A 12,320-nucleotide genomic window follows, 5' to 3' on the forward strand; every position below is an offset into this window, starting at 1 on the left:
GTCATAACTGCATCAAGTTTGTACTGATAAAGATTGTGCACACGATGCTTCAATTACCTGCACAAGCAGAATGGTTATTGCATTAACCCCATTCATGACATTACAAACATGTCCAAGCCATATACCACAAGTAGACAGTAATACTTGAAACCAAGGACAGAATCTGGAATGATGTCAAAATGGAAATCATATTCAGATTGATCAATGAAAATTTCACTGCCGCAAGGAAATTTAGCAAGTCAGAACGATTCACACAAGAGACAAGACTAAATAGCATTTACTACTAGTGCTAGATGATTATCATGCCGATATAATCCTGTGCAATTCCGAGAATTGTGGGGCACACATTTTTACAAAATAACATTTCTGTGGATTCCTACAATATGGCATTTCATTAGGACTTTAAGAATTCCTGGCATTTTCATTGGCACTGGAGTTCCATAGGAATTCCTAAGCTAAAATCCCAGAGGGCAGTCCTGGGCATTCGCGTTCTTGAGATCTACCCGTTAATTCTAGACTATAGGGCAGGAAACATAAGTGTGCAAAGGATGTTGTTTCATTGTGTGTGCTGTGTCTGTTGGTAAGTGGACTATGTTGTTAGAATTTGTGTAGATTTTGCTTTACATGGTGCAGAGTAGAATAGTCATTGAGGTGTATGGTGAAAACCCAATCAGTGGACTGTTTTTAGTTGTCAGGCTGTGATGAAATCAATGTTCGTTCTGGTTGCGGGGTATGGTAGAATGTAGTTGTGCTATTGCTGTCTGTGTGTGTGTTTTGTATTTGCCTAACAGAACAGGTAATCATCAGCCCTTTTCGATAGAAATCCCGTATGAATAGCACCACCTATCAGTGCCCTAAGCAGGGTAGAGTAAAAGTTAAAACAACAACAACCGTCGCCATGGCAATGTCTTTTTATCATTGCCAATCTTGTTGCAATTGTTAAAGCTAAGTCAATAGAGACGAACAAGAAATCCAACTTTGAGATCGGCGATCATATGAAGTGGATGGTGATTTGGAAGGAGACAAAATTGTTAATTATTGGTTGAATTTTAATCTATGAGACTCTTAGTAAAGCCCATTGTAGAATTCCCGAGTTGTTATTTCGCTATGGCATGAAGGTTTCTGCATGTATTTGTTGGTCATCAGAAGAGGGGCAGGACCGACCGCAAGTAGTAGCCCCCAAAGCAGGCTGTACGGCCGGTTTAATATCACCGTTTTTTCTCTCTGAGTACGTACTGTTTTCTAAATGCCACTGTGTTCTGATGGCTCCCGTGCTCAACAACGTTGGTTGATGAATCAACAGAATACGGTAAAAAAAAACAGCAAAACAAAAAAGAGCAATATCAAAGACCTGCCGCGGAGCCTGAGGCTAAGCAAACAAGAAGTTGTTCGACAAGTGTCCGCAGGTGCGATATAGTAATTCGTCAGCGTTGTCATCATTGGTTGAGGACGCATGTTAGGTCAGAGGTTAGTAGGACTCTTCCTGTTTTGATCTAACATTAGCCCGAGTAGGGCAGGTTGGGCGGGTGTCCGAGTGTCCGAGACTGAGGGAGCCAATCGAGAGGACCGGAATGTCGGCCCGCTGAAGTCTTCTTGTCAGGTTAGTGGTCGGGCTGGACCCTCGGGTGATACGGAATACCCCGTGTTGTATTCTATATTCAAAGGCATCCAGAGCCTGTGCTCTCGATACGAGCCATTTTTTGGTGAGTTTTTTTCTCAACGATTTTAGCTAGTTCCATGATCATATTTGGAACACAGTAAAATTAGGAAAATGGCAGTGTCGCCGTGAACCATGCTTATGCTCTGAAAGTGCTTGGAGCTATTGAACGTGTATGGAGCCATCCCTTTGAAGCTTGTCACTGAGCATTGCTTATCGCGCACCAGCATTTCCCATAGAGGTTTTTACAGTTTTCTTAATACCGGTATTTCTTAATGGACCGGTCCAAAAAAACCGGTCCGTAAAAAATCAGTGGACCGGCCTATGGACCAATTAGAAAATTTATAGTACCAGGCTACCAGCAGGCGGCCACATAACTGGTCTAAGAAAATACAAAACAGCAGATTTAACGAGTCGTTTTCGAAGACGTTAGCTGTGAATCATATCTAGAAATACTTAAAGGATGAGTAAACAGACGGCGATTTGAGACAAAGTGCAAACCTAAGAAATTATATCGTTCCAGACATGACGTTTGGAGACTTTTACGTGTGTCCCGCTCTCCAAAATATGATGTACTGCGACAGTACTATAATCAGGTACAGGTACAGGTCCGGACCAGGACCTGACCCCCTGGACCTGGACCGGACCTGAATTTTATGTACCGGTACCCACCCCTAGAGCTATCCCTTTGAAGCTTGTAAGCATAATATTGTTTATCGTTCACCAGAGTTTCCCCATAGAGGTTTTTACATTTTTAGGGGTGACGTGAACCATGTTTATGCATGGAAAGTCCGTGGAGCCAGCCAGCTCCATGGAGGTAGAAAAAAATCTGCCGCAGGGCTGCACTCATCACCTCCATAGAGCTGGCTCCATGGAGCTGGCTCTATGAAGGCGATTAGTACAGCTCCTATAGCTTTGACTCCTAGTTTCATATAGTTCACATATTACACAAATTACCATGCAGCTCAGTGGTTGCGTGGAAAAACTCCGACTGTCTTAATTTTGAACCATTTGAAATCATCGATGGACACCGCTTACCGATCACAGTTCGAACAGTTTGACTCCTCCTAATTTACATAGTTCACATACTGTCATACAGCAAGGAATGAAAGCATTCTGTTTTTTCGTGTTGTTGTTTTCAGGATAAAGGTTGTGACCTAACGAACTCTAGCCATGATGAAGGAACACGAGGGCCTCCGCGGTGCACTGACCAGCACAGGTAAAAGCCTCAACAGCCAGTACGGCTCCGTTGCCATGCTTCCCGACGGAGCCAACGCCCTTGCAGATCCCACAGAGACTCCAGTGGAGGAAGACGCCAGTTCAGGGGGTTTCAGCTGCACCAAGGGGTCCAGAGTCCAGATCTTCACGTTTGTCTGCATCGCCCTGAACAACTTTATAGCGTTCTGTACTTACTCCATAGTTTTTGCCTTCTTCCCGGGAGAGGTGAGTTGTACTACATTCTGTTTTCTGAGCTGCTATGAATAAGAACCATAATCTGAGCCTTTAAGCCAGCAATGACGAACTTAGGTTCAGTTGAAAATACAGCTACTTATCAATAAATTATGTATCTTGCAGGCTCTCCAAAGAGGAGCCTCCCAGATCACAGTGGGGTTTATTATTGCAATCTATGCGATAGTGGGCTTAGTCGCCGGACCGTTCTTTGGGAAATATGTGAGTCTTCATCATTTGTTTCTATCAATAGATATATGAACCAAGTATCAATAACAGTTATCATATCTATACGATCATGAATTATATCAAATGCAGACACATAAAATGGAATATAAAAAGTTCACATTCTTCAACTGTAGTACCAAGCTCACTATACTGTATATTTCAAGTAATTTGAATAATTACATAACCTTAATGTATCTTCTGATAGCTCACATCCATCGGGTCCAGGTTCATGTTGATAGGTGGGCTGCTTCTGTCAGGGGGCTGTACTGTCTTGTTTGGGTAAGTCACATAGCTTTACAATAGCCTTCTGTTGCGTCCGTTACATATTTGTACACGGTATCTATCCATCTATGTACGTAAATTTGAAGGTCCATTGCCGATTGCGACATGTCCGACATGTCATGACACTAATTGAAAAGTAGCGTCACATTGTACACATGTACAAGAGGCAACATGTAACGTTATGTGTGAGTGCGTGCGCGTTCGTAAGTTTCCTGGTCTTGCCAGTCAATGGATATAAGAGGCGGTAGGCGTTGTCGAGAATACTTTCCTAAAACTGCCTCAGAAAGACTTAAAAGATGGCTTGACATGGACTAGGTCTCTTGAACATCCTTTCCACTTTTTTTGAACAGCTTCCTACAGTACACGGAGGGGACCACTTTCATAGTTCTTTGCTTCGCGATCCGTTCCATTGAAGCTCTTGCAGTGTCTGCCTCCAGTACAGCAGGAACAGCCATCCTGACTCATGCGTTTCCGAACAATGTGGCTACAGTCATGGTATGTGGTGATCTTACGCCCTGAAATTGTGAACGGAATGAAGTGAGCATAGTTGCAAAACATTTTTAATACTCGAAATGGTTTTCCGACCATGTATTGATTATATCAGACTATTAAATAATAATTCAAAGTGCGAAATACCCAGTTGCGCAGTTCCGCCGCGCAACCACATTTTGCTCGGCGGAACTTATTTCTAAACCCAGCTGCAGGTGGCGCCGTGCGCTACTTTAGATTTTGAGCCTGACAACTCAATTTGAGCCGAGGAAGCTCACAAAAACACAGTGTCACTCTCATAAAATTCGGTAATTATTTGGATTGGGAGCACAATGCTAATAAGTCAAAAAGTGAGTCTGAAGCCCTGTTTTTTATTCATATTACCTGATTTTCATTTTGAATCAAAACACTTTAGGTAATACATGTATCATAAAATGCTACGTTTGCACTTTATTTTAAGAAATCAGTGAAGTGGGGCAACCAGAAATTTTGATGTGCAACCTAACTTTTACCCCACTGGGCAACCTGGCTTAAAAAAGTATTTCGCACACTTCATCTGGAAAACATTTCATAACCAGATACATGTATCTACAGATCGGAGTATTAAACGTCTGATATGTTTGTTGTTGTATAGGGAGCTCTGGAATCATTTACTGGGCTGGGTCTGATGGCAGGTCCACCAATCGGCGGCTTTTTGTATGACGTGAGTTTTCCAAAATAGTGCAATACGTGTCTTTATTACATTAATTCTGTTGATTCTTTGTCATTTAATTCCATCGCTTTACGAGCATATTTTGATTTAAGGACCAAGATTGAACGACTAATTCTAAGGCGTTTGGACTTGGAATTCTAATTCCTTGGGACACTCAAATCAGTTTTTTTTTTATCTATCGAAACTTAGTTGTCATATCAGTCATGCCTATGAGAGATGCAAAAATCCCCTGTCGCACATAGCCGACCATGGCCTCCCGACCATCTCCAGACCATGGTTGTGAGATAGTCGAGTGCAAGATGATCTGTTGTTCAAAGTTGGTCGGCGAGACTGCCTTCTAGTCTTTCAAAGTCGTCTGCGCCAGCCAACCATAAATGTTAAGAAATCAAAGTCAGGAAAGTCATATTCTACTTGAGGAATGGTCAGGAGAGAGGTTGTGTAACGGTCCTGAATGTGTGACAGGGAGCGTCCATGAGGAATAAAGCTGTGTTGTAAAATAGTCCAAATGGTAGAATATACTGATGCTGCACTCTAACATTCTTTTGGTGTCATGACTCCAGGCTGGAGGGTTCAAACTGCCATTCCTGGTGGTGGGAGGAGTTCTGCTGTGTTGTGGCGTGTGTTTGTGGATCTTGGTCCCACAACAGCCCGGTAAGGAATAGATATCATTTAAAATATTGCGACAAAAGTGTACTTGGAAAATTAGGAAACTCAGCCTCCAACATCTGCATCCGAATCTGCCGAACGAACTGCCCAGGGTGTTCTAACTGTGTGAAATAGATGCCATCGTTTATCTTTACAACTTGTATTGTTTCTATCATTATAAGAGTGTGCAGTAAAATATAGCTTAGGTTTTGGACACATGCGTGCGCCGTTAAAGTGTTACGTATATTTGTGTGCACATCAGCCAAATCAAAGCCACTCCAATGTAACACCCGCTTCTCTCTTTGTATGTTATGACAGATGAGAATAAAGGGGGAAAGAAGACAGGATCTCTGTTGTCGTTACTCAAGCTGCCAGCCATCATCTTCACATGTGAGTACATGATAATGTGATAATTTGGAATTGCGTCCCAAGCGGATGTACGTGCCTAAGTAATGTCTTAACTTAACACAAAGGGTTTGAAAACTGGACTTCAGCTGCTCCTTTATCAACTCCATAGCTTTATAGTGTAAAGCTTATTGATTATCCTTGAGGATCAAGGGCAAATGGATGATGAAATGAGTTGGACGAAACACTGACTGACGGAGTAGATATATGCTAAAGTCAAATATCGTATGTTCTTTCCATATAAAATGAAGCTATGAATATGAAGATCTTCAATTGCATGGTAGTGTTTCAGACATTCGGTTTTTAGACAATTACAGTTCAACCTTTGTAGTTACTAGGTCGTTTGTGTGTGGTGATGTCTGGCAACATTTCCTTTCTTAATCCAGTACTGCAACCCTACCACCAGACAAAGTGAATTCAACATTGTACAGTTATATAGTCTGTTGTGAAACTAGAGTTCCACAAACACATTATCTTCGCCAAATAATCAAGGCCTATTATGGAAAGTGATTTATATTTACGTGCCTATCACCCCCTGCAAATTTGATCATGCACCATACCATTTGGACGTTATGATTGGGCGAATGAGTCCAGTTAAGATAGGGTTAAAAATCATTTGGTGGTACAGGACTAGTATATGTGTAGAGTGTGCTGATATATCTTATAACTGGTCATGAAAAAATATGAGTATGTTGATATCATATGGGCCACAAAGGTTCGATATGGCAGTGTTGAAAGTTGAAAGTGATGATGAAATAGTACAGTCAATACATATGAATAGAATAAATCTGGCACGGTTTTAGGTGTTTCTAGTCAGGCTTTCTATTTTGTCCCTATTTCGTTATGTCGCCAACCGTGTTGAACAAAAATGCTTAAACTGAACGCGTCAAAAACCAGCAGGACCCACACCTCTGCTTGGAGAATAGTTTATTTATTTGACCTACATGTACGTTTATGCAAGGCTATCTGTTTACATGACCTGACACTGTCCCATGTCCCATTGAAAGGCAGTGGGTTAACAAACTTTCCTTACTAATTATGCAAATTAGCTCCTTATTTGCATAATTAGTCATTGATTATGTAAAGCACCATCCGAGCTCTCTACATACCAAACATCACGACGATCTGTCGACCCATTCTCAAGTTATTCATGTCCGAATGTCAAAACAAAAACACCCACTGCGGTTCTTAACAAGCCGCTAGGGGGCCAAAATTTACAGAACTTACTTTCTGTGGCATGAACTATCTACCACACAAAAATCATGACCACAGCACTTTCAGAAAATATGCCCCTAAACTTTGAAGCTCTGCTGCAGTACCTTTGGTACCCGCTAGAAGGCCCATTATCGAACTTGACCTTCCTTTCGGTAAATCCTACCCATCCACTAAATATCATAAGGATCCATCAACAGCTTCTTGAGTTATGTTGTCCACAAGAAAATTCACATCCACACAAAGCCCGCTGCAGTACCGACGGAAAGTGCCAGGAGAACCATTTTTGAACTTGACCTCCGTTTTTACAACATCTACACACCTGCAAAAAATTATGAAGATCCATCAACGTTTCCGTCACTTTTTTTGCCTACATACAAACACAAAAAATGCTAAGTCCGCTGCAGTACTATTGAAAAACGCAAGGTAAATCATTTTCGAACTTGACCTTCCTTTACACAACCACTACACACCTACCAAAAATCATAAAGATCCATTGAAATTTTCTTGAGTTATGCTCCTGACATACATTCAGACCCACCCAACAGATTTTTCAACCGAAAACATAATCCTCTCCGAGTACAAGTACTCGGCGAAGATAATAACTATTGCTCTATCTTTGTACGTAGCTGGTTTGAATGTGGTGATTGCTAGCACCACGTCCTTTCTCGATCCAGTTCTACAGCCGTACCTAGCAAAGAAGGTGAATCACGCATTTACAAGGGGTATTCTTTGCCTATACCATGTTCATGGGGTAAAGGTTTGCTTGAAACACTCGATGTGTACATAATTCTTTTCTTTTTGTCAATTTCCACTCTCTGCAATGGATAATTTTGTTCACTGAACAGCTCGAATTCCGTCTCTCTCCACAGTACAAATATCTGACCCCCACTCACATGGGTCTGATTTTCCTGTTGTTTCTGTCGGTTTACGCCATCCTGGCACCGCTGTGGGGCTGGATAGCAGACAAGAAGGTACAACTTAAGCCTTCACTTTTTTATTCAAGTCTTTGTGATGTTCTCTAAAACTGACATCTGGAAGCAGCACAATTTGGGTTCCACAAAGAAGTGAAATCACGGGTACTATTGAGTGGAGTACATAGTGGGCGATTCAAAGAATAATCAGTACTTATGGACTGGGATAACATGACGACGATGAGTCATTGCAGACGTTTGTATATTTTGACAGAAAGAAGCGATGCGGTTCATGATCATCACAGGACTGATCATCTTTTCAGCAGCAACGGTGATGATTGCACCGTCTCCTCTCCTGACAGACTACCTCAACGTTTTACCGAAGTAACGAACTTTCCTTCATGCTACTACATTTATATATATATATCAAAACTGATTAATGTAGTTTTTCCTTAGCCTTTCACAGCTTCTGTGAATATCGATATCCCACAATATCAGCAATATGATATTTGACGTTTTTCATTACCTTCGCCGAAAAGGTTATGTTTTCGGGTGGATTGTCTTGATATTTATATTAGTACCTGGGTAGGACTTAATGAGACCTCGAAATGATGAGATTTTGGGGCTCCTAGCGGCTACGTACTGCAGCGGAACTTCCAATTTTGATATCTTGTTGTCTGGACATGCTATGGTCATGATTTTTATCATCATTTGGTTAAGGTATGAGGTCGTGGATTTCTAGTTTTCACACTGTTTTTCAGAAATCAACTTTGGATGCACATCGTCGGACTTGCAACAATGGCGTTAGGAATTGGCGTGGCCGCGTCACCGATCTTTAATGAGATGCTTTATGCAGCCAGGTAAACATGTCACAATGTGGGCTGAGTAATAATGTTATATACATAGATATCATGTTCAGTATAGTCAAATTGGGTTTTCAAAGCATTTTCAATTTTGTCATGAATTGAAATAATTTGTAACTACTGTAAGATTCACCATTACAACGACAAAGGTTGATACTCTGATAAATGCTTTCTCCTGCAGTGATGCTGGTATGGAAGACAGCCTTGTGACGAACGGTTTAGTGGCAGGACTGTACAGCGCAGGCTTTTCGATTGGGTGAGTACAGCTGAAACTACTTTTAGCACAAGCTATATGTTCTCAAAGCAAGTGTCCTGTTTATAGCATTAGCTTTATGTGCTCAAGACTGCTGGTGTAGTCAGGTTTCTTCCAAGAATTTTGGACTCATCGAATGCACGGGTGTCGAGTGTTTGGCAGAGGCTAAAGCCATCTTCAGGATGACTGACCTACCGGGTTTTTATTGGTCTTTCATTGGTCAGAAATTACCCGTGCAATGGCAGCTTTTCTAGTGCTGAATTGGTGCAGGGTTTACAATCATATGATACACATTGGCAACAGATGCATATTTGCTCCACACTTGCATTTTGTGGAACTGTCGCAAGGGTTTGGGCGACTGCAATTCGGCGCCACCGACCTCAATACGACCTTCCCCAACCGAAGTCAGGTACCCATTCACACCTAGGTGGAGTTAGGAAAGTCGTGGAAAGTGCCTTTTACCAAGGGCACAAGATCGGTGACATGACAGCATTCGAACCCGGAACCACTTGGTTCTGAGCCGAACGCTCTGGCGTTACGCCACACGACCCCACTTCAGACAGTCTTAATAACTCTGGACACGAGACCTTCTGACCTTAGAAAGTAAAGCAATATAGAATACGATTGCCACAAATCTTCCCAGGGTAGTTCATATGTGAAGAATTGGGCATTTGCGGTCACTATTCTACAGGGAGTTCATCGGTCCAACAGCCAGCAGTGCCCTGGTTCAGAAGTTCGGCTTCCCGTGGGCGACCACTGCACTTGGAGGGTTCACCTTATCTTACGTATGTACCTCCACGATGCAATCTGTTTTTCAAATCTCAAATTCCATTAGCCATGTCCGGTAAATGCTGTTGTTCCATATTAGGTGGCTAATGTTTAGTGCTTTTTTCTACAAGTCCACTGAAAGTCTGAGGCAAACAAACTATTGAAGATAATCTGATAGGTACAATCATTTATCAACTTCATACATCTGACTTTCTGTGTTCCAGGCTGTAGTGATGCTCATATTCTACATCTGTGACTATTGCTGTTGTCCAAAAAGGTAGGATCAACATATGTCAGATATTGCGATATATTTTGTCTCAAATGTTTCATTTTCTCTGTCCCTCCTTCGATCATTATTGTTTTTAATTCCTGGAATTTTTCATGCTTTTCGATGACGGGTGCAGAATGGGAGACTTCCCAAAGACATTCTAAAGGTCATAAATGTGTTTCAGGAGGCACGTGGGACCGTCAACGGAGGAAGAAAAGACTGCTGATTAACTAATTAGTGAGATGAAATTTGTGGAAAATACTGATGTCATATCTCTTTCTCTATGTATGTATTGTGTGCTGTAGTGTAATACTTAAGCTGCTGTTTGTAACTTTATTGCGCGACAATTATAACGGGTACAATGTATGGCAATTTGTAGATACATAACAATTGGTTATTTCTAATATCTAACAATTTTAAAGAACTAATCTAATACATGAATTACATATGTCATGTGTTTGAGAGTCCTATAATCTATAATGGAATGCAGCGGATTTATAAACGTTCCTCATTAATTATGCAAATTAGCTACTGATTTGCATGATTAGCATACGATCTTGTCAATCATCACTCAAGTTATCTACATACCAAATATCACGACGATCCGTCAAGCTCTTCTTGAATCATTTCCTTTCAAAGCTTGAAACAAAATCGGCCCCTGCAAAGCCGCTAGGGGCCCAAACCTACACAGCTTACTCTCCCTCCCAAGAGCTATCTACTACTCAAATATCATGAACATAGCATGTCCAAAACACAAGATATCAAACCCGGAAGTTCCGCTGCAGTACCATAGCAAGCCACTAGGGGGCCCAGAATCTAATCATTTCGAGGTCTGAAGTAGACCTACCCACATACTAAGTGTCCATCAATCCATCCAGGCATTCTCGAGTTATCGCGTTCACACACAGACACACACGAACGCTGACGAAAACATAACCTTCTAGGCGAAGGTAATAACAGTGGAGACAATCGATCTAATAATGTGCATTACAATGCTCTAAAACAATATACAATGTATTGATAACGATGACAGTATTCTGTGTCAGGAATGTAAAACATTGTCTCGTTTTTGCATAGAGTTGTAAATAGATTAGCCTACATAGGTACATGTAGATATATGAACAGAGCATGATAATATCATATTGAATATCATGCCCTATATATACATATATTACATTTCTCGGGCACTATCCTCAACAATACACCATACATAATATACAATTTGCAAAGAGCGACGTCCCTTTTCACTCATCTTTGATTAAACGATAAAATGTATAAGGAAGACTGGAACATTTCATCTTCCACTGCTTCTGAAGAGGAAATTAAACCACAAAATACAGAGACCCAAGTCCAACATGGAGTAGCTCCTTTGATCTTATATAACTTAATAACAAATGACGCTATTTCAAACCCTTGAGTCTACAAGTGTAGTTCGTAAAGATGTTTTCTCAGGCACTATCAACAATACACCATATATGATATAACGACGTCCCTATTCCACTGAGTCCAACACGGTGTAGCTCCTTTGATCGTATATAACTGTTCTTTTTATGTTCATATTACATGCCATTCGACTTAGCCTTCAATATCATTGTTACACACATCATCCCCTTAATACAGCTGATGTATTATTTCTTATTTCTGCACAAAAGAGTTCACAGAATAACGTATTAAGTACGCGGACTTCAGACGAGCGTAGTCTCTATCTCCGACGGAAGTCAACATTTCATACGAAAAACTTGTTTTTGATTGTTCGCTGAAAAATGAAAAAAAGGCATTCAACCAAGTTGTTGATTTTTCTGTCTATAGTTTTCGCTATCGTTAAAGTCATTAAGGACGAAGAAGAAATCCAACTTTGAGATTTGAAGTCTATGGTCATTTGGAAGAAAACAAAGTTGTTAATTTGTTAAATTTGAATCGATTTGATTCTCACTAGTCCCGCGTTGTTATTCCGCTATGGAATGAATGTTTCTGCACGTATTTGTTGGTCATTAGAGGAGAGGCAGGTTCAAATATCATAGTTTCTGATTACGTGCTGTTTTCTCATTGCCACTGTGTTCTGATGGCTCCCGTGCGCAACAACATTGGCTGGTGCACCAACAGAGCACGGTATCAATCAGAAAACAGTCCGTGAACAGCAAAACAAAAAGAGCAGTATCAAAGCGCCTGCCACGG

At 41.1% G+C, this 12,320-nt stretch overlaps 1 protein-coding gene across 2 annotated transcripts; it reads left to right on the forward strand.

Annotated features, from left to right (window-relative positions):
- The first annotated feature begins 1,457 nt into the window (after nucleotides 1-1,457).
- On the forward strand, nucleotides 1,458-11,493 carry LOC136436686 (MFS-type transporter SLC18B1-like). Of its 2 annotated transcripts, XM_066430879.1 has the most exons (16): nucleotides 1,459-1,600; nucleotides 2,800-3,100; nucleotides 3,233-3,328; nucleotides 3,540-3,613; nucleotides 3,967-4,111; nucleotides 4,740-4,808; nucleotides 5,378-5,468; nucleotides 5,781-5,852; nucleotides 7,709-7,782; nucleotides 7,952-8,053; nucleotides 8,268-8,377; nucleotides 8,755-8,853; nucleotides 9,038-9,112; nucleotides 9,801-9,894; nucleotides 10,102-10,154; nucleotides 10,330-11,493. In XM_066430879.1, exons 2-16 carry the CDS (start codon nucleotides 2,831-2,833, stop codon nucleotides 10,373-10,375), a joined length of 1,470 nt encoding a protein of 489 aa, XP_066286976.1. In that variant the 5' UTR covers nucleotides 1,459-1,600; nucleotides 2,800-2,830; the 3' UTR covers nucleotides 10,376-11,493. The 2 variants fall into 2 exon arrangements, with proteins under 2 accessions (XP_066286977.1, XP_066286976.1); XM_066430880.1 differs by lacking the exon at nucleotides 9,801-9,894 and having other exon boundaries at nucleotides 1,458-1,600; nucleotides 10,330-10,410.
- The last annotated feature ends 827 nt before the right edge of the window (nucleotides 11,494-12,320 follow it).

Source organism: Branchiostoma lanceolatum, chromosome 6 (genome assembly GCF_035083965.1).
Source record: "Branchiostoma lanceolatum isolate klBraLanc5 chromosome 6, klBraLanc5.hap2, whole genome shotgun sequence".
NCBI classification, from domain to species: domain Eukaryota; kingdom Metazoa; phylum Chordata; class Leptocardii; order Amphioxiformes; family Branchiostomatidae; genus Branchiostoma; species Branchiostoma lanceolatum.

Coding starts and splice junctions, on each gene's coding strand:
- LOC136436686 (XM_066430879.1), top strand. CDS start 2,831: ATGATGAAGGAACACGAGGGCCTCCGCGGTGCACTGACCAGCACAGGT. Junction 7,783..7,951: donor AGCCGTACCTAGCAAAGAAG/GTGAATCACGCA, acceptor CTCTCTCCACAG/TACAAATATCTGACCCCCAC. Junction 10,155..10,329: donor TATTGCTGTTGTCCAAAAAG/GTAGGATCAACA, acceptor AATGTGTTTCAG/GAGGCACGTGGGACCGTCAA.